This window comes from Perca flavescens, chromosome 16 (assembly GCF_004354835.1).
Source record: "Perca flavescens isolate YP-PL-M2 chromosome 16, PFLA_1.0, whole genome shotgun sequence".
In the NCBI taxonomy this organism is placed as follows: Eukaryota; Metazoa; Chordata; class Actinopteri; order Perciformes; family Percidae; genus Perca; species Perca flavescens.
In genome coordinates, this window is record NC_041346.1 from 27,998,805 (window position 1) to 28,024,918 (window position 26,114).

The 26,114-nt window shown below is 40.4% G+C and overlaps 1 protein-coding gene across 1 annotated transcript in view; it reads left to right on the forward strand.

Annotated features, from left to right (window-relative positions):
* The first annotated feature begins 862 nt into the window (after positions 1-862).
* The window catches only part of pitpnb (phosphatidylinositol transfer protein, beta), a 25,351-nt gene continuing 99 nt past the window's right edge, over positions 863-26,114 (forward strand). The window contains exons 1-12 of the mRNA XM_028601887.1: positions 863-902; positions 6,316-6,346; positions 7,686-7,831; positions 10,062-10,153; positions 10,400-10,407; positions 11,529-11,603; positions 12,801-12,884; positions 17,803-17,880; positions 17,992-18,096; positions 20,610-20,732; positions 23,366-23,452; positions 25,617-26,114. The exon at positions 25,617-26,114 is cut by the window's right edge and continues 99 nt beyond it. Of these exons, the coding sequence (XP_028457688.1) occupies positions 883-902; positions 6,316-6,346; positions 7,686-7,831; positions 10,062-10,153; positions 10,400-10,407; positions 11,529-11,603; positions 12,801-12,884; positions 17,803-17,880; positions 17,992-18,096; positions 20,610-20,732; positions 23,366-23,413 (810 nt within the window). The 5' untranslated portion in view covers positions 863-882 and the 3' untranslated portion in view covers positions 23,414-23,452; positions 25,617-26,114. The remainder of the gene's footprint in view (positions 903-6,315; positions 6,347-7,685; positions 7,832-10,061; positions 10,154-10,399; positions 10,408-11,528; positions 11,604-12,800; positions 12,885-17,802; positions 17,881-17,991; positions 18,097-20,609; positions 20,733-23,365; positions 23,453-25,616) is intronic.

Below are 26,114 nucleotides of genomic sequence, written 5' to 3' on the forward strand. Positions count from 1 at the left end.
GACTTTATAATGTACAATTTCACAGCGGTGCCAGACTCCTATTTACAAATATCTTCAATTCTCAAGAACTGAACCAATAAAAATGTTCCTTTCCTTGTTTTGTTTTCATGACATAAATCACGTCTATTTCCACTAAATCAACATAAACAGTACATCTTAGATTAGATTTCAGATGTAGTAAAATGCATCTATAATTCTGCAGAAACTCGCTCAAATCCAGTGGTAAAAAAAAGTAACTTAGTACATTTACTCAAGTAGGCCTACTGTAATTAAAGGCAATTTTTAAGAGTATTTCCATTTTAAGATATAAACTTCTCCACTACATCTTAGAGGGACATATTTTACTTTTTACTCTACTATATAAATTTAATTGCTATATAGTTACTTTTTAAGATTCAGATTTTACACAATGTGATCAGTTGATAAAATATGATGCATTGCGACAGAATATGAAGCATTTAAGAATGTATTTGCCTAAAAATATAATGAAATCAATCAGTCATATTGCTTGGAATGGGATGATTACAATCAAAGTAAGCAACAGGGTCTTTGTTAATTAGCTATAACCTAAATTACCAAATTTTATCTCTAAATCTTTCCAAAACTTCATCTTAGGTTCACAATTGTGGAATAAGTGTATTTATAGTGACTCTTCTCTTTTTTGAAAAAACTATCTATTTCATAATATATTCCATTATATCAATGTCAGTAAACCATACTGTTTCAATGAATGTGTTGAAAACATGTTTATGTGAGACAGTGTAATGGACAATGGTGTGGGTTTTTCAGCCAATCAGATATTTCCTGGAGGGCGGAACAAACTTGTTGATAATTCTGTCTGGTGGCCACTCCCAGTGCGCAGGCGCAGCCCGGGTGACGAAGATGGTGCTCATCAAGGAATAGTGAGTCTGAAGTGTTTTTTAAAAACGTCTTTTGGTGCATTTAGAGCCGCATTTTCCTCCACCCGAAAGCGTATTACTGAGGAGTAAACATGTGTGTATCGTGTAGTGCAGGTCGATCGCTAGATTTTTCAGTCACGTAGCACGTAAAAAGCCAGCTTTGAGCAGGGTGGATCAAGACGTGGATAACGGGACACACCGGTCTTTTTTAGGCGTTGCTAGTGCAAGCTAACGTTAGCCATTGAGCTGTAGCAGCAGCGGGATAATTAGCTTCTTAATGCAAATGAGTTGCATAAAAAGGATGCGCTGGTTAACCACAAACAATATGCACATTCCGTTAATTGACATGGCTTTAATGGTTGAATATATCACCACCGTTAACGTAGCTAGCTAGTTAGCAGCATGTCTTAATACCTATGTAAAGTGCCGTTACGTTACGGCGCTGAAGTTAGCTTCCGATCGAAGTTAAGGTTAAAAGGAAACATAACTTGCATTGCTGAGCGACTGATTCTCAATTTTAGCACCTTATGTTATTAAATCGTGTTAGACATTTAAGACAAGGCATTTAAGCTGCCTGAAACCCACTTGGGGATTCATGAAAGCTTTATTCTATTAGTGAAAATGCAAAAAAGGGAGAATTCACTGTATTTTTCTCATGAAGACCACATAGCTATATAGACTTGTTAATTCAGGACTACATTATTGCAGAGAGGCTAAAGACTATTTAAAACACAATTTTAGATTAGTTTGACACGTCTGTCCATAGTGGTTTTCGATCTGGTCCAATGTTATACATGTAATCTCCATGTTAAAAAAAAGCATTTTCACAAATAGAATAAAGCTTTCACAAATGTGAAGAAGAGAATGTTTAGCTTGTCTGGTATAACGTAAAGGGATCAATGGCTCAGCAATGCAAGTTATGTGTACCTGAACATGAACCTCCGACCGAAAGCTGACTTCAGCGTCGTCGTAATGTTAAGCTCCCGTGTGTGACAGATTAAGCTTGGTCGGATTTACCATTGATGCTAGCTGTTGCTAAATTAGCAGTAGCAGCCGGCTAGCTGCTACCATTATGCCGCTACCATTATTCTGACAACGGGGTTCATTAGTAAAGCACACTTCTAACATTAGCTCACTGCTAAGTTGGTTTATGAGACATGACCATAGCGGTAACAAGCAGTTCGGCATGAATTATGCTGCAGTTTCTGCCCAAATCACGTAGCTAGCATATGTACCCTTCAATCTACAAGCTAGCTTGAGGTTAGGGAAGGACTACTTGGCTGTTACTTTTTTGGCGCTAGCATTACAGAGTTAGCTATTTAACTGGGCGGCTAATACGAACATAAATTGCATCATTAACGCAATTAATAATCATCTTTTCAGCCCATAAATCTCCTGTATTTGAACTGTGAGGTGGTCGTTTTTATCCACTTTCTGTCTCAGCAAAGCTAACTAGCTTTTACTATGTGGCTAACCTATGTCCGCACCAGATATAACGGTACCTGTTGTAGCCGTGGGATGTAGTTAAACTAGCGTTGGTTAACCCAGTGCCCCCCAAAGTGGGGTCCAGGGACCCCCAGAGGTCCTTAAGTGGGGTTCAGCGGGTCCCCAGCACAAAGGGGAATGACATAATGTCACCCAATGACGAAATGTATGACCATTTGGTCATAGGTTTTTCATACACTTTATGTAATAGAACATCTAAAAGCAAAAATCCTGTCAGTCTGGGGGGCCCCTGGGACAAAGGGGGTCCTTAATGTAAACAAAAAAAAATATGGGAACCACTGGGTACACCCACTCCCCAGTGTTGTGTACAGCAGTGGTGCTAACGTAAATCACAGCAGGAAAAATCTGGTCAGCACTAAATGCTTGTTGCAAAGTTTGGGTCTATGTTTAATTTGAGGTATTATTTGCATACCATTTATTCTGCTTTTATAGGACTTCTGTGTCTGTAAAAAGCTAGCTGCAACAGGCATGTTGTGTTTCTACAGCTGAGCTATCTGTTCACAGCCATGTAATAATTATAACTTTATTAACAGTTACAGATTGCTCAAAGTACACAAGAGATAAATAAAACTATACAGTAAGAAGTAAAACCAGGTGTATTGCATAAAATAATCAATGAAGTGAATATGAAATTGTCCAGCGGTCAGTTAAAAGTCAGTTTTAAAAGGTGCATTTTTAGCTGAGGTGGTGTTGACTAATTTGCCCAAAATCTGCTCTCTCTAGTGTCTCACTATAGAACAATATATTGACTATCTTTCTCACCACGTGATCAATAAGCAAACAGATTTTCCTATCAAATCATGTCTTTACATTTTCCAACTGTCAGTTCTGAAAATTGTGACTCATTAACGGCAACACATTTATCGCAGACCTGTTGTTTAAAAGAAGCTTAAAGATGAAATTGTAGATGGAAAACGTGATTATACTTTTCCTAACCTAGAACAGGAGCTGGGCTCGGGGGGGAAATGTGTAGGCATATATGTTAAGGAGCTCATGAAGAGAAAAGTACATTAATTATTGGTGTCGCCAATTTATTTTCTGATGGCACCTATATAGAAATGAATAATTGAAGGCATCTGGGAGAGAGCTCTGTCATACCTCAATGGTTGTCTGTGTGGTTATGTAATTAGCGATGCCTCAGTAGGATGGATATTGGACATATCTACAAACCAAATCTGTCCTGGAGTTCCCCCATTCATGGGAAAACTACTATATGAAAACCTGTGCAGTGAATACCAATTTGTTTTTCTTTACTGCAACTTCATGTTCTTTTTAGGCGGTGTTTATCAGTTTGTTTCAGTACCAAATCGAATGTGATCTTATGTGCAATCCCAACCTTTAAAAATCTCCAAAAACACATTATTTGAAAAAGGTACCTATTGTGACATCAATCAGTTTAACATGCTGTAAATACACTATGGACATGGCAACCTTACATACTGTAAAATGAAGTATTTACATAATGTAAAGAGCGAGTTGTTATCGCTGTTGTGAAACTCAACTTTGGCCATGATCCAAAGGGAAACGCTGAGCACTGTGAAGCCACAGTGCCTGTGCTGCGCGTTGTCTGTCCTGTCTGCAATGCCACATAGAGGACTTACACTGGATCTTACGTAAGGTGAGCTGAACTACAAGACCTCTTGAACTGTGACAGGTCAGCCTTTTGTTGAATAGTTTTGCCCTTTATAATCCTGAAAAGCTATTTCCAGTGCGCGCCCTCTCTCTCCGCTGCAGTCGCTCTGTATGACCGAGTGAGTGTTGGCCGGTGTAAACACAGTTAACTTTGGTACGTAATAAATGTATGACACTGAACACCTGTGGTGAGTGGATGTGCCTGCATTTTTTTTTTTTTTTTTTTTTTATGTCACTGGCTACATTGCTACAACCCAATCCCTTTTTCTCTCTTTTTTTTTTTAACAGTGAGTAATCAATAACTGATTAATCATTTACAGCTGTAAGCTGAGGAGAAGTGGAGCCTTTAGTGTAGGGCTGGGCGACAGGGCGAAAATCAGATATCCCGATATTCTTGACCAAATACCTCTATCGATATTGCGGCGATATTCTAGGGTTGACAATTGGTGCTTTAATAAAATATCTTCACACTTGGATTTTAGATAAATAATCATCAGTAATGTCGACATAATGTCTTAGTGGGGAAAAGGCAAATAATAGAACAGCTAGAACAGTCTGGTAAGTTCAGAAAAGTACATCACTTTACTGTAATGCAGCCTTTAAAACCAGGAAAAGACAACACTTATGTCATATCACGAGATCCAAAATATAAGACGATATTTAGTCTCATATCACGATATTGATATAATATCGATATATAATGGGCAGATTCCAGGCCTTCACATTTTCTTTTGTCTGACTTGATCCCATGTAGAAGCAACACACAAATGACTTTGATTAAATGTATATTTTCCCTTTTTGAAGCCACTAAAATGAAACGGATGCTGCAGTAGGTTTTTAGAAAACAGTAGTGAATACACCGTAGGCGGAAGATAGAGGCAAATGCCGCTGATTAATTTCCCATCTCGTGTTGAAATCTAATCCAAGGTATTCAGGGGGAATTAACGGGTGTGTAGACTTTGTGTCGAGTGAAAGCTCTCAGCTCTTCCTGGCGCGGGATTAAAAGCCCTCTGGTGTAACGTGGTCACAGTGCTTGATCCATCTACTTCACAGTCTTGTGCAGTGGATGCTGTTGTACGTCTTTGCCAGGGCCGACATGTTAATTTCTCTCGGTTACAAAAGCCACACGCCAGTATCGGCCCAGACCACAAACACTGACTGCGCTCTGCCTTTTTGTTTATCCCAGTTGTGCTTCATCGTTCCTCCATTAACACGACGGTCGGAGACCAAATCTGGATATGTTTTTACAAAAAGGAAAGATCTATCATGGCTGCGAGACATGAAGTACTATCAGTGTCTTTGTGTAGCACACACAATGTGTCCATTTTAGTGGTTAAAATCTTTTTTTTTTTTTTTTTCTTGAGGAAAAATAAAAGATGGTAAATGTTTCAGCTGGGAGTTTAGGATGGTTATTCTGCTGTTTGAGCTGCTGCTCTAGCCTTGTCTGTTTTTGTAACTGTGAAAGAGAATTTCACGAGATCATTATTGATTGATTCAAGGACGTTGTGTTAAGGAAATAGTACTTGGTTTCCTTTCCTTTTGTATAATCAAATAACCGGACAGTGTAAAGTACATTGCGACCAACCCTTAACCTAATAAAAGCGCGACATATTGACATATTGAAAGGAAACGGAGAGACAGATTTTTGTATTGGAAGTTTTTCGAGGCCTGATTGTTGTCTCGCCGTGAACACAAAGTCACTCTTACTGTCTTACTTATGAACCCGTGGTCCTCAATGATGAGGAATTATTGTCGCTTTATACCTCGGGTGCAGCTACAACGAATGCTGTCTCTAAATGATGTCCTTTTGGGGACTAAAGCAGAGTTTCAACATCTGGACTTGGAGACGGATGTTCCTCTTTTTTTTAGCACAAAGCCACTTCATTTTTCTTTTTCCCAAAGATGGTCAGAGGAAAGTTTATCCACAGCTTCATGCTTAGGTCACTCAGTGCCAATTGTGCATCCAGAGATTGGGATCATGTTTAAGTGCTTAGGCATTTGTGGTCATTTTAATATAAAAAAATAAAGAATAGTTAGTGCTAAGTCACAGGAATATTGAACAGTTTTATTAAACTAAAAGGTGTTTTTAAAAAAAAATAAAAAAATGGACCACTATCTTCTGCTCAGGCTCAACCATGGACCGTTTCGAATCCTTAACATTTATACATCTTCATTATATACCCCCCCACCATATTTACACACACATGTGCTAAACTTGTTTGTTTCTCTCTCCATTTCCTGCCCCACCTCTCCATTGTTTCCTCCCTCTCTCTCTCAGCCGTGTAGTGTTGCCAGTCTCTGTGGAAGAGGTGAGTAATCATTACCGACATGCCCTCTTTTGATATCCAAAGTGATGCGTCCCAGTGTTCCTTGTACAGTATCCTGCATATTGCCAGTTACAAGCACGGTAGTACAGTCTCCCCGTACACAGAATGCTCCTCCACTCAGGCTTTTTTGTCCGGGTCACATACCAAGACAAAAAAAGCCTTTGTTAGAGAGCGCTGGTATTGATTTGACAGGCTGGTGGTGGTGGTGTTTGCAGAGAGAGAGAGAGCTGGAGTGTGAGCTCAGCCTTTTAAAAACTACAATCTCTCTTGACATCTTTCTCTTAATTGTGTGTGTGTGTGTGTGTGTGTGTGTGTGTGTGTGTGTGTGTGTGTGTGTGTGTGTGTGTGTGTGTGTGTGTGTGTGTGTGTGTGTGTGTGTGTGTGTGTGTGTGTGTGTGTGTGTGTGTGTGTGTGTGTGTGTGTGTGTGTGTGTGTGTGTGTGTGATCCGTGCTCTTGTCTGCCCTCAGTGAGCCCAGACCCCAGTGTGATAACCACTGTCATCATACAGTGGCCCTATTTCACAGCCCTTTCTGAAAGGGGGAAAACACAATGTGGCTGACTGTAAGAGCATTTAGTTTAGTAGAATAAGCACAATCATATAACCATAATTATATCCAGGGTGCGATTTTTCCACATAATTCAGCCTCTACTGAATTATTTTTATCTCCAGTGGGGACAAAATGTATTCTCCCCGTCCTCCTCCTCCTCAAAGTGATCAATACTTCACCAATAGACCATTATATTACAGTATATACCTGGTCTCGCATTGCCAGACCTTCCTCCACAGCGCTGTGGGAGGAGGGTGCGGTCAGTCCACATAGTCCCCACACGGACCAAAGTACGGTGGTGGACTGGTAGCTGGAGAGGCGCCAGTTCACCTCCTGGGCACTGCCAAGGTGCTCTTGAGCAAGGCACCGAAACCCCCAACTGCTTGGGGCACCTGTCCATCGACAGCTACAACCCCCCCTCACTCTGACATCTCTCCATTAGTGCATGTATAGGTACTGAGCATGTGTGTATAATTCAGGCCTGTGTGTAATAACAACAAAAGAATGAAAACATTGTAATTTCCCTTGCAGGAATAATAACGTTTAAATTATTATTATTATTATTCTTGAATTAAGTTAAATTGAGTCTAGGAATTCCCTGTGCAGCATCTAGTGGCTGTTGGGGTTACTGCACCCTTGAAGCACCTGCCTTGCCTTCAGGGATCTTTTCAGTCTTTGCCTATTCTAGCAAATAATCACAGGATGTGTCCCTGTGCTTTTTTAAGGCTATTTATTCCAACCGTGTCTTCTTTTCTCCTCCCATTTCTCGCAGTATCAAGTAGGGCAGCTGTTCTCTGTGGCCGAGGCCAGCAAGAATGAGACCGGAGGAGGAGAAGGCATCGAGGTGCTGAAGAATGAGCCTTACGAGAAGGACGGGGAGAAGGGACAATACACACACAAAATATACCATCTAAAGAGGCAAGTCTTTGGAACGAAATCTAAAGTTCTCTGTGAGTGAGAGCACTTGCACTTCTGTTTCACCGTTTTTACAGAAAACCATTCAACACCACTGAGTTCATAGGGTGGACAAAATAATGTAACAACCTTATCGAAGGAGTACTTTGACTCACACATGTATAGACAGCTAAGCTGGGTACTGTTTGGCATAATGTGTAAACTCTAAAGAAACGTACGTGCAGCAGTGAGTGGCTGCGATTAAAAGCTCACTGATGGCGATGGAGAGACGGGTGAACATCTGCCGCCTTGGTATTTACCACAGAATATAAACTGGTACCTAGAAATATTTTATTATTTATAAAAACCCTCTTTACGAAGCCCCCACTCCCCCAGACAAGTAACCCGAGTATGTAAAGCACATAAAACCGAGAGCCCTGGCAACGGAAACAAGATCTGAAATTTTGCCTCCATTTGTTTGGATCGCAGGCTGCCAGTTGCCAGCTGTGAAATCGGATGGCAGAACTGTTTTGGCTGCTATCTGAGGGGAGACATTAGGTGTTGATGACTACTCTGCATGCCAAAATAAGCAGCCATTTTACTAATAAACCAGCTCTACCTTTTATAGTACATTCCTGCATGATGCTCTCCATATTTCAAAATAATATCCCAACACACACACACACAAACAAAACAAGAGTAGTGTGATGGAATCGGATGCCTTTTGATACATAGATACATCAGGGGTATTCAAGAGGTCCAGCAAGTCCAAAGAATTCCATACCTACAAATATGAGATATATACTAATAATACTAAAGGAATCAGTTGAGTCAACATTTTTAAACTTAACTTTAAGGCAAAATTATGAACAAACATATGATGAAATAAAAAGTGCCATAAATCCATCAGATCTGAGATACATCAGATAGATAGATAGATAGAGAGAGAGAGAGAGAGATAGATATATATAAAAATAAATAACTAGAGGCCTTTCTCCTTAATCAAAAGTTTAATATCCCATCTGTTTAAATCATTTCTACAGAGCAGTACAAGAAGTGAAGCTGTTCTGAAATCGTCCTACTTCTTTGCCCGTTGGTTCCTCTTATTTTGTCCACCCTCTGTATGTTGTGTGACTGGTTCTTTTGTACTGCAGGAAATAGGTGTTGGGGTTTTTGGGACAAAAGCTTTGGGTCCATCGGCCGAGTGCCACCAACAACAAAAAGGACAAATCATTATGAGTAGAAACATAGAATTGACCAAATGTTTGGATTTTTTTTTTTTTTAGCTTTTCTGCTGATAACACAAATTTCACTGTTTTTACATTAAAAAAAATGACTCAAACCAGTTAATCGATTATCAAAATAGTTGAAGATTAATAGTTGACTACATATACTTGATGGCTCCACAGAGATTTTTAGAGACTTAAAGATTTTTAAAAAGAAATTTATTCCAGAAAACTCGACACGTATCCAGGACAAAAACATGTTCTATTGCTATGGAAAATACACTAAAAAGGTGAAAAAGTAGAACACATGGCTCGTTTTAAAGTTAGGACGGTTTTTTTTTTTTTTTTTTTTTTTTAGGACATTAGTACTAAAGAAGGTACAAATAAGTTATAAAGCTGCAACTAACGATTGTTTTATGTATCGATTTAATCTGCCAAATTATTAACCGTTTGGTACACAAAAAGTCAGAAAACGGCGAAAAAAATGTCTCTTCAGTTTCTCAAGAGGATGTCTTTCTGTCAAAAAATAAATAAATCAGTTTAATATGATACAAAACAAAAGAAGCAGAGGCTGAAAATGACATTTTCTGATAATTTCTTCTGAATATTACCCTCAATTTTCTTTTTTTTTGGCTAAACGATTAATCAATGTTTAAAATAATTGGCTGTTATTTTTCTGTCGATCGGAGGATAGGAGCGCTTTGGAGACGCAGGGACCAGAAGGAGAAAAAAGAAAAAGAGGCAAATGTGCAGAACAGATGTTTAGTGCTCGTCGTGCTGTCGTTTGTCGCACCGTGTAAATATACTGCGCTCCCATTGCAAAGAAAAAAATAATAATAATAATACTTTGCCCTCGGGGGGGAAAAAACACTTTGGTCGACACGGCCCCTTAGCCCTGAAGATGCTAAGTTTTTTTTATTTTATTTTATTTTTTTAAAGTACGCAGTCTGCTCCAGATCTATGGATGTTTAATTTCGGAGGGACGGTGGACTTGATTGTCTGTCTGACTTCTCTTTCTCCCTCTGCAGTAAAGTCCCAGGTTATGTGAAGATGATTGCACCAGAGGGAGCGTTAGTTTTTCACGAAAAGGCTTGGAACGCCTACCCGTACTGTCGCACCAGTAAGTTCACGCTGAAGAATGAAATCCCTTCCAAATGATGATGATGATGATGATGACCATGAAAAGATCATAGTTAACAAGAAGTCATGGGGTCCACTTAAATGGACGTTTTGATGTGTTTTTACTACATGTGTGTATTTTTCAATAATGTAGTTTTGAAAGCTTGTCAAACATGATAAATGCCACCCTGATTTTTGATACTGATTTTAATTTATTTTTTTGGCTTTCCCTCTCCTTCCTCTGCAGTTGTGACGGTGAGTTGCTCTTTCCACGTTTCTTTCTTAAGGCCTGCTCCCAACCAGAGAGTGAAACGGCAAAAAATTCATCGGCATATCTTCAAAGTATTTAGTTCTTGCAGCGACTACACGGCAAGCCAACCGCAAACACATCAGCCAGCTGGGAACGTGCTAGCACTAGTCGGTCACAACAGCTCTCCTGAGATTCTTTCTGTTTTTCTCTCCCCCCCCCCCCCCCCCCTCCCCCTAGCATTTCAGTTGTCATGATTGTACATTATTTCGTAATAAAGAGTTGCCAAAGAGGGGAAGAAAGCTCTCCAGGGATTACTAACAAAACAGCCATAGACACACAGTTTGTACCAATGAGCCCTGTTGCTTGACTGTCCAAACCATTCCTGTTTCACAGAGCCCTTTTATTTGACTCCCACAGAGGAGGTTATGTAAAAGGGAACGTTGCAACACCGCTTGTAAGCTCCGCCGGTTTCCTCCCATTTTGCGCCCTCCGGGCTCCCTGCTCCCTCAAATGTCAGCACTGTCAGATGGCTCGGTCTGCGGCGCAACCGTGCACGTCAAAGTTCCAACGGATTTGAATTTGACGCGGAGTTTTACAGATTTACTTGGCCCCCTTGCGAGCAAAAAATCACTGATCACGGAAAATCAAACGACCCATTCATTTGAATGGAATTGCAGTGAGATTTTGCCGTATTTAAAATGCTGGTGTAACTGGGCCTTTTTAGGTTGAGATACACACGCACACACACACACACAGATACTGAGTGTATGCAACAGCCTTTAGACTGACACACCTGTCTTTAGATAAGTGTTTTCACAGCCCAGTGTTGTTGTAGATTACCTGCACACTAGCTGCCGCTGCGGTGGTTAAAAATAGTTCTGAGCTGAGCAGCATCACTAGCGTTGTTTTCAGACTCAACATCTGATTGGCTAATTGGATTTGAGCCGCAGGGTTTAAGTACATCTCTCAGAATCCTCCCATTCACGGGCACCTCCGTGCCGTCGGTCTTGGCCCGAGATTAGCCGCCACTTCAGTTTAGCAGCGGTACCACTTTTTAAGAACTAAAGGCCAAATGTTGGTTATTCCCCCTTCATGACATCTGCGTGTTTTCTCTCCTGCTTTACAGAACGAGTACATGAAGGACGACTTTATGATAAAGATCGAGACGTGGCACAAACCTGACATGGGAACAATAGAAAATGTGAGTGAGTAGTAGAGCTGGGCAATATATTGATATTATATCGATATCGTGATATGAGACCAGATATCGTCTTAGATTTTGGATATCGTAATATGACATAAGTGTCTTTTCCTGGTTTTAAAGGCTGCATGACAGTAAAGTGATGTCATTTTCTGAACTTACCAGCCTGTTGTAGCTGTTCTATTATTTGCCTTCACCCACTTAGTCATTATATCCACATTACTGATGATTATTTATCTAAAATCTCATCAATCCAATAATCAATCCAATATCACAATGTTTTTCGACCAAAATGCATCAATGTCGATATTGCGGCGATGTTGAAGGGTAGACTATCGGTGCTTTAACAAAACATTTTCACAATGAGAGTTTCAATAAATTCTCACCAGTAATGTGGATACAATGAGAAAGTGGGTCAAGGCAAATAAATCGCTAGAAAGTCTGGTAAGATTAGATAATGATATTTGTTTGACTTCAGACGTCACTACGTCTTCTTAGTTTGTTTATTTGAAAGAGATGTCTTTCTATTTATTTAGTTATTTTGATGTGGGATTTGTTTTGAAAATCTAATTATTAATTTATTTTTTTATCTTTTTTGTTATTTAAGATAAAATACCATTCCAGTCTCACTTTTGATACGCGGACACATCTGTTTTGCACAGTTTATATGAATAAGGGAATATTTTTCCGTCATTCGTCCGCAGCTTGTTCTGTTTAAAAAAAAAAAAAAAAAAAAAAAAGAATCCAGAGAAAATTGGATCGTGAACTTAACATCCTGTATCGAATCGTAAGTTGAATGTATCGTCCCATTCCCTATTTCCTAAAATTCAACACAAGAGAATCTTTTATTAGACTCTCTCGGTCTGCTTAACAGCCCTTTCAAATTCATAATGCGGACTATCTGTTCTAAAGTCTCCAAGCCCAAGCAGAGGTGTGTGTGTGTGTGTGTGTGTGTGTGTGTGTGTGTGTGTGTGTGTGTGTGTGTGTGTGTGTGTGTGTGTGTGTGTGTGTGTGTGTGTGTGTGTGTGTGTGTGTGTGTGTGTGTGTGTGTGTGTGTGTGTGTGTGTGTGTGTGTGTGTGTGTTAATTTGAATCTCATTTGATTTACACTCTGCACAGATTTTGAATAAGTCCTCCTGGAAGAAACGGCGTGTCCCATGATGCCTGTGTGACCTCCCTGTGTTTCTCTTTGTGTCAGGTCCATGACCTGGACGAGCAGACATGGAGGACTGTGGAGGTGTCTCCCATAGATATTGCAAACAAAGAAGAAGTGGCCCAAGGGGTGAGTTTTTTATTATTTATACATATACTGGTAGTCTTTAAGAGCCACCGAACAAAGATGTGAAAATACACTATATTTTTTGATGTTTTTGATGCCTTTTTTTCACAGTTTTTGCTTTTTCCAGCGTTTTAAATTCTCTCTACACATTTTCAGCGCTTATTTCTACGTCCCATATTTTCTGATATAAAACAAAAAAATTTTACGGGTCAATTTGACCCAAAGTCAACACAAGGGTTAAAGGGAAAAGCCAACCATAAACACACCTGTCATTGTGCTACTCTAAGGGATCTAGTTGTTGAGACATAACATACAAGCTTCTGTGATCACCTATGTTTTCACATCGTCCTTTTTTATTGTCTTCAGCGATAGCCCTAATTTAATAATAAAAAGGCTCAATATGATGATATAGTAACAGCACAACGTCCTCATCATTGGACCATTACTGTGGCGTTTATTTTTATTTTTTTTTAAGTGGATTACCACAGCAACACACTGATTTTAGGATTTTTATACTATACTATTTATCTATTTTCTTCTTAAAATCGGCCTGGATGATGTTTGGCACACGAAGGCTTGTCCACCCAAGTTTAAAAGCCCAAACCAATTAAAAGTCTTCCCTTTCTCTTTCTTCAGACAGCGGTCTCTCTCAGCTGAAAATCAGACCATTAAGACTTGAATCCATAGACACTGAATCAGTGAATGTCTCTTATTGTGTTGCAGACGCTTTCCAAAAAGTGTTCCTTCAGCTTTTCTAGCTTCTAGCTGTGAATCTGTTTCCCAGTAAAATGCCCTGGGTCATGATGCACCGTCTCTATTCATTTATCTTTTAATATAACTTATCTGTTTCTATTCAGCTTAAAAATACACCTTTTTCCCAATGTAGAGTTGTAAAGTATTGTGGAAAGAGCATGATAACACAGTTGGACCTAGGGTTGGGCATCGTTTGGATTTCAACAATTCTGATTCCAATCTGTAGGGCTGTGTATTGGCAATACGATACGTATCACGATACATGGGTTATGATGCAATATATTGCGATACTGTGCGCAAGGCGATATATTGGGATTTTTTTTTAAAGTATAATTTTAGAAAAACTAATATTTAAAAAAGAAAAAAAAAGAAAGCCATGATGTTCATAAAAGTCAAAGAAGTTTACTTTAGGTAAACAATTCAGTACACAGAAAATCAAACTGCCAGTTTGGGATTGTGGTTCCCAGGTTCTTAGTGAGCTAATGTTGATATGTTAAAGTAGGCCGAAGTTCAGCCACAGCTACGTTGTTAGCTTCTAGCAAAAAGTCAGGTCCTGTTAGGCCCTGTTAGGCCCTGTTAGGTACTGTTAGGTATTGTTAGGCACTGCTAGGCACGGTTAGGTACTGTTAGGTATTGTTAGGCACTGTTAGGCACGGTTAGGTACTGTTAGGTATTGTTAGGCACTGCTAGGCACGGTTAGGTACTGTTAGGTATTGTTAGGCACTGTTAGGTATTGTTAGGCACTGTTAGGTATTGTTAGGCACTGTTAGGTATTGTTAGGCACTGCTAGGCACTGTTAGGTACTGTTAGGTATTGTTAGACACTGCTAGGCACTGTTAGGTATTGTTAGACACTGTTAGGTATTGTTAGACACTGTTAGGCACTGTTAGGCACTGTTAGGCACTGCTAGGCACGGTTAGGTACTGTTAGGTATTGTTAGGCACTGTTAGGTACTGTTAGGTATTGTTAGACACTGCTAGGTACTGTTAGGTATTGTTAGGTACTGTTAGGTATTGTTAGGCACTGTTAGGTACTGTTAGGTATTGTTAGACACTGTTAGGTACTGTTAGGTATTGTTAGACACTGCTAGGCACTGTTAGGTACTGTTAGGTACTGTTAGACACTGCTAGGTACTGTTAGGTATTGTTAGGCACGGTTAGGCACGGTTAGGTACTGTTAGGTACTGTTAGGTACTGTTAGGTACTGTTAGGTATTGTTAGGCACTGTTAGGTACTGTTAGGTATTGTTAGACACTGCTAGGTACTGTTAGGTATTGTTAGGTACTGTTAGGTATTGTTAGGCACTGTTAGGTACTGTTAGGTATTGTTAGACACTGTTAGGCACTGCTAGGCACTGTTAGGTACTGTTAGGTATTGTTAGACACTGCTAGGCACTGTTAGGTACTGTTAGACACTGCTAGGTACTGTTAGGTATTGTTAGGCACGGTTAGGTACTGTTAGGTACTGTTAGGTACTGTTAGGTACTGTTAGGTATTGTTAGGCACTGTTAGGCACTGTTAGGCACTGTTAGGTATTAGGCACTGTTAGGTACTGTTAGGTATTGTTAGACACTGCTAGGCACTGTTAGGTACTGTTAGGTATTGTTAGGCACTGTTAGGTACTGTTAGGTATTGTTAGGCACTGCTAGGCACTGTTAGGCAAGGACACTAGTGGTGTGTCTCAGTCATCTACAGTACAGGCCAAAAGTTTAGACACACTTCCTCATTCAGTGCGTTTCCTTTTTATTTTCATGACAATTTACATTGTAGATTCTCACTGAAGGCATCAAAACTATGAATGAACACATATGGAATTATGTACTAAACATGTCTTATATTTTAGATTCTTCAAAGTAGCCACCCTTTGCTTTTTTTATTAATAAGGGACATAATTCCACTATTTAACCCTGAAAAAGCACACCTGTGAAGGTAAAACCATTTCAGGTGACTACCTCATGAAGCTCATTGAGAGAACACCAAGGGTTTGCAGAGTTACCAAAAAGAGCAAAGGGTGACTACTTTGAGGAATCTAAAATATAAGACATGTTTTCAGTTATTTCACACTTTTTTGTTAAGTACATAATTCCATATGTGTTCATTCATAGTTTTGATGCCTTCAGTGAGAATCTACAATGTAAATAGTCATGAAAATAAAGAAACACATTGAATGAGAAGGTGTGTCCAAACTTTTGGCCTGTACTGTAGCGGTTGGGGGTTTAAACACAACATAAACGTGAACGGAAACCAAAACTTGCGCATTTTAAATTGGCAAGCGATGATCGGATTTGAAACCAAATCCACCAAACGATTCTACTGGAATCTTAATTTTTGAACCGATTCCAAGTAGGACTCTGTTCTCGATGCCCAGTCCTAGTTGGACGGCATTTATTTATCAGCCTAAAGGGAAAACGCAACGATGGGTTGTCAGTTCTTCGGCAACATTTGATTTGATGTCAAATTGATTTGAATGGTATAGAGACATTAAAAGTCTCAACCTTTTTGTTAAATAGCATGTAGTCTCTATCCACGACGTTCCACTTCCGGGATTGCTCCGGTGCCGCAGGAAATTCCGCCGGATGCACGTCTTTTCGACAATTTGAGCATGTTTTTCTCCCATCCCAGAATGCTGTGTGGTGTAGCCAGAGCCCCCCCTCCCCTGTGGATGGTCTGGCGAAGCGAGACTAAATAGCATGAGACCCCTGATGAATGAAACTGTTCAGCCATCCTTTAAAACCCTGTAATCAGTATATTATGGGCGCCGGTCTGACAGTAATGCCTAAACCGTCAAGTCGCCTGTGGTTTAAAATCTTAAAGGAGGCATTAAGCCATTTTCATCCAGGTGGGTCACAGGGTTTCTTACACTAGCTCCTGTGCAGTAATGACTTAAGTGGATCAGTGTTGAGGCCCGGGCCTAATCTGAATGTCCATCTGCTCCAGGTATTCCACACTCCTTCCCAACAGCAGACCACATAGATTAAAACAGCGCAGTGAGCCTTGAGCTCGAGACGGTGGGAGTTGGGGTGTGGGGGTAGTGGGGTGGGGTGGGGGTTGTGGGGGTGTTCAGTAAAAAAATAAAATAAAATCTTGCGGCTGTTGGTTCTTTAGTGTCCAATCTCTTCCTTTTTAAGAGTGAAGTGAAGCCCGACTAAACAGTTGCAGTGAAAAAGCGTGTGTAGAGGCTAAGCCCAAGCTTTAAAGGAACACGCCGACTTATTGGGAATTTAGCTTATTCACCGTAACCCCCAGAGTAAGACAAGTCGATACATACCCTTCTCATCTCCGTGCGTGCTGTAACACTGTCTGACGGTTCCAGCATTAGCTTAGCCTAGCACAGATCCTGCAGGTAACTGGTTCCAACTAGCCTACTGTTCCGAATTGTGACAAAATAACGCCAACGTGTTCCTATACAAATCACAACAAATAGGAACATGTTGGTGTTATTTTGTCACTTATTCGGAGCAGTAGGATTACTGGAACCATTCACCTGCATGTTCTGTGCTGGGCTGATGCCGCTGGAGCCGTCAGACAGCATTACAGCACACACGGAGATGAGAAGGGTACGTATGGACTTGTCTTACTCTGGGGGTTACGGTGTATAAGCTAAATTCCCAATAAGTCGGCGTGTTCCTTTAAGCCCCTGAGGCGCTGTTCCAGGGGTAGAGTAATTGACGAACTTTTTACCTTTTTTGATCAATGAAAGTCCCAAGTCATATTTGCAGTTAAAACCTTTTGGTTCCATTTTTTTCCATGAGATCATAGTTGGGTTTCCAGACAAATCACTGCTTGTATGTATATGCCTGTGTAGTGTAGTGTAGTGTAGTGTAGTGTAGTGTAGTGTAGTGTTGTGGTGTGATGTTGGTGTGCGTGTGGTCAAAAACTATGTGTTTCCAGGTTGCGCCCAAGGGACCAAAGATTGGTTCCTATTGATACCGAGGGCACTAATTGGCTAGTTTGGCCAGAGTTCCACATTTATCAGCTGCTCCCATGCATTCGGAGTATAAGACGTGACATATAAACAGGATTTTGTGACCAGCCAATCATGGTCCATTATGCAACTAACAGTGTGATCTGGAAGCATGAAACATTTTGAGTCAGGTGCCCCCTGTTTGTTACAGGATCTTAACGTTTTGGTGTCCTTTCTTCTCTCTCTTTCTTTTTTTTTTCCCCCAGGACTATAAGCCAGAAGAAGATCCCGCTCTTTTCCACTCTGCCAAGACGGGCAGAGGACCTCTCGGCCCCGAATGGAAGGTACCTGACGTAGCTAACAGGAAGCCGAACACCGTGTTTCTGTCTGACCTCGGTCCCATCTGATCCGCGATGAATGAACTGGCCTTCTGTCTTTGTTCTCCTCCTCCACAGAATGAGCTGAAGACAGACTGTCCTTACATGTGTGCATACAAACTGGTCACTGTCAAGTTCAGATGGTGGGGTCTGCAGACCAAAGTGGAGAACTTCATCCACAGGGTAAAGGCATCATATCTTTATTTTACTGGGTGTTTGGCATTAGTATTTATACTTCAGGTGCACTGTTGTACTAGCCTGGATGCCAGACGAACTTAGCCCCGCCCACAAAATTCGAGGTCGGGAAGTTCGGTCTGGAGTCGCTCCGTTGAGAAGCAATTATTGCCCGAACAGAATCTGTTCGGACCAATCAGATTGTCGGACAGATGATCAACAGTAACAGAATCAATCACGTCACCAAAGAACGCTTGGGTTGAATTTGTTCAGATGTGTAGATTCCACCATCGCGTCTGTTACAGAAGATATCGACAGCGCATTCATTTTAAAATCCTCAGCGGAGGAGCCTCAACAACTGCCCGAAAGCAAGAGAGAGACTGAAGAGAGAGAGCGTTATATGGTGGAGAGACATAGAGAGAGACTGAAGAGAGAGAGCGTTATATGGTGGAGAGACATAGAGAGAGACTGAAGAGAGGGACCGCCGGCGCTAGAACAAAGCCGTGAATCAGAGAAATAAAACGTGTTTTCGCCGATCCATCTCTAGAAATGCAACTGTAGCGAGCATGTCACTATCACTAACGTTGTCCACATTTATATTTACAAGAAACAAATGATATATCCAGCTTCAAAAAAGTCTAAAAGTCGGAAGTTAGAACGAATGCACGCGAATGCATTGTGCAAAGAGTGGTTGCTATGGAGACGATACACAGTGTTGAGTTCCGTTGCTCTGATTGGTTGGAGGTCTATCCAATGAATGCAGAGGCATTTTTTTTCCTGGATCGGTTGGAACACGCCCCACAATCACAGCCCAATGGATCGGTTTCAGACTCACATTCTGACTAGAATCTGAGTAGGACCACGTCAGGCTACTGTTGTATTGTAACAAAGTACAAATACTTCGTTACTGGAGGACAAATCCGGTGCAAAATGAACCTAGGGGTTAATAACACGTGTACTGAGTTGACCGTTCTCTGGGATCTGTTTTCATGCTAATCGAATGTGACCAGTTTTAGCGCAAACCGCTAATTAGCTTATAACGCTAGTCGCCGGGGCACGGCTAAAGTAAAGAGAAATCTCTATTTCTACACCACTAACAAGGCTCAGAATATCACCACGCTTCCACGGTAGCATAATGAGGGTCCCTACATGTAAACACAAGCATTGAGAACTTTGTAAGTGTACAGACAGTTTATTAAAAAGGTAGATCATAAAGACAGTAGCGTTCACGTATACATGCAGGCGCCATCTTGGGAAAACGGTGGCGACCAGTCGAACCACGAACGCTGTGCAACTTGAGCTGAACTGTGTTGAAATCTAAAATCTCCCATGGTCCGTGGTTTCCCATTGGGTCGATAGGAATTACGTTTGTGAAATGTAATTACATGGAAATGCATGAATTTTATCGGTTTATTAAAATATATGGGTGACTAACTACAAGGGTTAGTATATAGGGTTCAATTGCCCTATTAACTTACATTGTAGCTTGTTTTGCCGCTGCCGACTGCAGCGATCTCGCTTAATACCAGACCAATGTCAGAGATTGTTGTTCCCATCAGTCACTGAGACACAAAAACACAGGGACATAGGGTTGAAAAAAATGGTAGTTACCCTATTAAAGGGGCGCTATGCAGTTTTGTTCATATAACCATTCAAATGACTTTGAAGCTAAAAAAAAGTGCATAGTTCACCTTTAACATCTACACAGTCTTTGATTAGATTTTCAGTGTGACAGTGAAGTGTTGTTTCTAGTTTGGACAGCAGAGGGAGAAATAGCTTTTTCAATGTATCTTAAAGGTCCCATGGCATGTTGCTCTTTGGATGCTTTTATATAGGCCTTGGTGGTCCCCTAATACTGTATCTGAAGTCTCTTTTATATAGACCTTAGTGGTCCCCTAATACTGTATCTGAAGTCTCTTTTATATAGACCTTAGTGGTCCCCTAATACTGTATCTGAAGTCTCTTTTATATAGACCTTAGTAGTCCCCTAATACTGTATCTGAAGTCTCTTTTATATAGACCTTAGTGGTCCCCTAATACTGTATCTGAAGTCTCTTTTATATAGACCTTAGTGGTCCCCTAATACTGTATCTGAAGTCTCTTTTATATAGACCTTAGTGGTCCCCTAATACTGTATCTGAAATCTCTTTCCCGAAATTCAGCCTTGGTGCAGAATTACAGCCACTGGAGCCAGTCCCATAATGAGCTTTCCTTAGGATGTACCATTTCTGTGTCATATTGATGTTAAAAAAACTCAAAGCGAAATTTTCATGCCATGGGACCTTTTAAAAATTGGGAGGAGAGAATTAAACTGAGCAAAGTTTTTAGTTAAATTTGGTTTGGTTTAGGGAAGAGATGAAAAGGCAAGTGTAATGAATTAAATAGAAAAAAAATCATTTGAAGTCTCCAACATGGGCTGAAGGCTGCTTTAGTCCGAACCATTATTGGTCTCTAACCCACCGGTTGGTCGTGCGGGAATATCCGTTGTTTTACTTCATTTGAACTTCTTCATCCTTCCACAGCAAGAAAAGCGTATTTTCACCAACTTCCACCGCCAGTTGTTCTGCTGGATTGACAGATGGGTGGGTTTGACCATGGAGGACATCAGGCGGATGGAAGAGGAGACCCAGAAAGAGCTCGAGGAGGTAATTAACTCGCCAACTCTCTGCACTATATACTGCACTGTACCGCCTTCTTCCTGGTGCCGTGATTTGGAGTTGAAGACCGCAGGAAAAGTATCTCAACCTTTACTGGAACGCAGGATCCAGTAGAGTTGTTTTTATGTTTAGTATCTTAACAGATATTCTGAAAGTTAAGGAGCTTACTAGGGCTAGATCCGAACGTTCAAATATTCGTTCGATAGGCAGGTATTCGATTTTCAATTTTGGGATTCAAATATTTGTCGTTTTTTTGTCGGGATTAAACGGCCTGCTGCTGCAGAGTTTCTGCAGGGTCTTAAAGGTGCCCTGCCACACGTATTTCATCACTTGGTGGTAATGTCTGAAGTTCTACCATGGACTCTGTAACATTTTTTGTGGAAAAAATGCCTTGGTTACCTTGTTTCAAGCCATTCTAGTTTGGTATAGAAAGCCTGCAGGAAGACTCAGCTCGATTTCTGCCAGTTTTCATTAATATTCAACAAGCTAAGCTGTTTGAATCTGATTGGCTAACAGCTCGCCAATGAGACCCTGGCTGTCAGAATCCTTTACCCAGCCCAACTGGGCAAGCTAATGAATAGTAATGAGCTCAGGCAACATGATGCCAGACTGACCAGCTTTTGTAATTGGTCTGATTTCTCTGCTTATTTCTGTCCAGTGGCTAGAGCTGACAGAGGAGGTAGCAGTTCATTTTCACATTCACAACATAACACAAACACATATTTAAAAAAAAATACAAGGAAAAAACGGTTTTGTGTGGCAGGGCACCTTTTTTTTAAAAATAAATTTCAAAAATCTAAATTGTAGGCCTTTTAAAAAATCTTACATTTGCTCAAGCATTGTGTTCTAGGTCTAAAATAAGTTTAAACCAGTCTAAAAGCAACACTAGGTAACTTTTCCCACTTCGGTCCCCCTACAGGTTGGAAGTGAAATTGTCCGTTACATTACATTGTCCACTTCATTCAAACTACAGATCCGCTACCTGATCTGGCAAACTTATGTAATGTAATGTAATGTAATGGACAATTCTGCTTCCAACCTGTAGGGGGACTGAAGCGTGAAAAGTTACCTTGTGTTGCTTTAGTTTTCCTATGTCAATGCAACGCTAACTCTAATGCTCATTGAAATGTTCCCGCAGCGCTTTAGAATGATTATTATTTATTTCTTTTATTATGTAGTGTTGTAGTTCTTTCTGTTGCTAGTCCAGATACAATCCACTGTACTACGACTACAAATGAGACCAACGTTCAACTTACTTTGCAGCCAATCTAGACACCAGCCCTGTAATGCCAAAGAGGAAATCTGAGAATTGTTTCAGACTCTGACATCTGACTTTGTTTTTAATATTGTGATACACTTTAGGTCGTGAATTTCATTCATAATGGTCTTAAGAAGTCTTAAATTTGACTCCGCGCTGGCTAATTTCTGCAGCGCTATGTCGTCCATCTCAGCCAACAACGGAGAAATGTGGAGTTGCAAGCGAGCAGTCTGATGTGTGTAGAGGTCTGTATTAGAGATGTTCCGATACCGATACCAGTATCGGTATCGGCTCCGATACCGCCTAAAACGCTGGTATCGGTATCGGGAAGTACTGGAGTTTATGCACCGATCCGATACCACGTAATAAAGCCCTAAAGTAAATCTACGTTAAAGTAGTTTATTTATGTTCTTTTTCCGTTATAACTGACTGTCAAACTGGAGAATAAAAGAAAGTTCTGGGGCATTCATTGTTTGTGTTTGTTCATGTTTCACAAAGAGTTTAACCTGAGCCAGACCGACAACAAAGATAGAAATCATATCACATCCATACAGGGATAGTAGTATACAGCTGTTAAAACATAATGAAATATATGACACTCTGGTATCGGATCGGTACTCGGTATCGGCCGATACGCACGTTCAGGTATCTGAATTGGTATCGGGAAGCAAAAAATGGTATCGGACCATCTCTAGTCTGTATGGTTCTACTTCAGCAGCCTGCTGTCGTTTATCAGGCCATTTGATAAAGGTAGAGATAGAAGGTAGCGCGGCTGCGTATAACGCCAATACAGCGAGGCCTCGGCTGGCTGAGCATTCACTCACACACGCCGCGTCGGTCGTCCCTCGGCAGACAGTCCGTTTTTGTTTAGAATTTTTTTTAAAGTTGAGTACGATTTCAACTTTTGGAGAAAAACAAACCGACGTCATGTCACCGGCTATCGGACTCGTAAGTCTAGGTATCTTGCTAGCGCTGTCCTAACACAGTTTTAAACACTGTGACCTGCCCAGGATTGTGTGTAATAACTGTGTCCTGCGACAACAAAGCAGACCCTTCATCTCTAGCTTCGTCTATTTTCACACACATTTTAAGCTACCTTCAAGTGTGGTCGGAAATGTTGGTTTCCCCCACCGCTGCCGCCACCAGAGCTCCAAATATTCGCTGTTGAAAAGCACCAAAGCTCAAAAATGGTATTGGGTTCAGCCCTAGAGCTCACACATGAAATAAAGTTGTGAATGATTATTGATTATAATGATCGATCATTGCTCTGTTTGGTCCAGACTGCTGGAGACGACACGGCACACTGAATCTGCCTGGTTTAACCCTTTTTTACTCCTGAATTTTCACTCCATTTTATTTTTAGATGCGTCAGAAGGGAGATGTGCGAGGCACCTCTGCGACAGACGAGTAGAAGCTCGTCGCTGTAGCTCAAACACTAGAGGCAGGCTGAGTAAGTCTCATTACAGGAGGGGTGGTGCCGCCGCATGGATCATTCTCCACCCTTCTCTTAACACTGCTGCCCGCCCGCTGTCTAACCTCTCTGCTCCTCCTCTCCAGTTATTTTTAATTTTTTTTCAGATCTTTTGTGCTTGTGCTGGCGTTTTTTTCCGCCCTGCGTCTTCTTCCCGTTCTAATCCTCTTTGTTTCCATCTCATTCCAGTCGCTTTCCTTCTGAATGCTATTCATCAACTCACATTTGTCATTTTCACTTAGATTGTAACTAGGGCTGCACAATATATTGGCTTTTTTTTTTTTTTTTATCGTCATCGCGATATCAACTGGCACAATAAACACAGTGACCATGTTTACATGCACATAATATTCCGTTTTTTGCCCTCATTCGGAAAAAAGACGATATTGCGAATAAGCTGTTTACATGGTTAATGGAAAGGGAATAATTCAATGTTCAATTTGTTCAATAAATTGAAATGATTTCCTTTCGTTTGTTTTAAATACAACAAGCTATTTTTTTTTTAGCAGGATACTGAAAGCGGCCGAACTGAGTACACTCTAACATTGGTTTGATTTATCCAAAGTAATATCGTTATTGCGATATTTAGCAACCGTATCGCTTATTTTCCTCATATCGTGCAGCCCTAATTTTAACATTTTCTTACAGCTCGATCACTCATCTTGAACCCTTCACTTTGTGCTTTGATTTTTTTTTTTCCCTCCTGATGTTTTTCTTGAATTGATCATTCTTTTTCTTGCCGAGATGCACTTTGTATATTCCACTACTTGCACATTTTTTACTCATTGCACTTTGCAAACTCGATGTTTGCTACTGCTTGTTGTTTATAGTGTGTTTTCTGTTGCTGTATGTACACATGGTACCCACGGGGACTTAAAAGTATTAGTCTTAAATTTAATATTCTAAAAATAAGGCCTTAAAGCTGTAGTGCGTAATTTCTGCCGCCCTTATGAGGAATTCTATGTAATGACAACAACACTGTCGGCACGTCCACATGATACAAGCCTTCTGTGATAGAGAAAAAAGAAATCCAGAGAGAGTTGTGGGGAGCTGATAGTCTTAATTAGAGCCCGACCGATATATATCGGCGGGCCGATATTATTTGCCGATATTAGGCATTTTCCAAACTATCAGTATCGGCATTAATAATGGCCGATGAATGAATATTTAAAAAATAAAATAAAAACTGACAAAACCCCCTTCATCCATGTTCTGAGTGTTGGTGTTGCGTAGTCTGTCCACCAGAGGGCGCTCTACAACGTCCCTGTTGGCTACACTCTGATTTTTTTTGGTTGTGTTTTTGTTCAAAGGGCTTTAAGTTTCATATCTTATGTTTGTATTTTTATACATTTTATTTATCAGAACTTTAATATATTTTGTTGTGACCATAAAACAAACAAACTCATTTGGCAACAGCTTGAATGTAACGGACGTTCATTAATATAAAAAAGTTACGCACTAAAGCTTTAGAAGTCTGACATTTCGGTCAAAAAGTCTTACATTTCGTTTACAAAGGTCTTAAATTGTTTCTTGTTTGGCGTTTACATATTTTAATTTACTGTATCTAAACTTCCTAACTTAAGTTTCGAGAGCTAAACTGAAGTTTTATTTATTTTGTATTTTTAGTTTAATAGCATTAGAACTCTTCATGCGACGCTTGTATTATTTTATTTGATTAGACTACAAACATACCTCACTAAGCTATTGTGAAATATTATTTGTGGAATATTATGATGAATTGTTTTACTAAATTCAGCTAATGTTACCTGGTAAATACTGCTTTTCACACTGATTTTCCATTACATGGCTGTGAATTTGGCATTAAATCTCACCCTAGTGGGGGGGGGTATTAAAAAGGTCTTAAATCAAACTAGTAGAATCCTGGGGCTACCCTGGTACAGCACGTTTCTCCCATGTTGTTTGTTGTTTTGTGGCTGCACCAGATATGCCCTCAGGGGACAATAAACATGTATTGCATTTTGATTTCATTGCAATGTTTTCCCTTTTGATTTTTTTGGCCGATTTCTCTGCATGCGCATGTCTTATCGCTTAACAGATGTGAGCCTCTCGTCGTCTTCTATCCCGAAACTGAACCCAGAACTCTCTCTCTCTCTCTCTCTCTCTCTCTCTCTCTCTCTCCCAGCTGCGTAATACAGGTCCGATTCGAGGCACCAGTGCTGCTCATGAGCAATGAGGCAAATCAACCAAAACCCTGTCATGATGATGTCATCAGAGACACGTCCACCACGTTGAGGAAGTGGCCCTGACGTTCGTCGCCTCTTCTCTTCCTGTCTCACATGATTCATTGGGGGGGGGTTTGACAAAGATTGGTTTAACAGTACTGTACAGATTCTCTACCCCGATCACAAGCCTCCTGTTCACCACAGAAAAAAAAAAAACAACCATGTTTTTTGCATACATATAAAAAGGAAAGGAAAAAAAAAAAAAACTTTGCACAGAACGTAAAAATTGCCTGATATGTAATTGTTAGTTGATTATTACAATGGGCTTTGTTTTTATTCAGGTGTGTAAACCGTGACTCAGAAAGTCAAGCCTTTTAAATTAGAGAGTTGTTTTTAGATATACAGATTCCCAAAAAACCCCATTGGTATAAGATGGCTTTAGCAGGTATTGGACCATT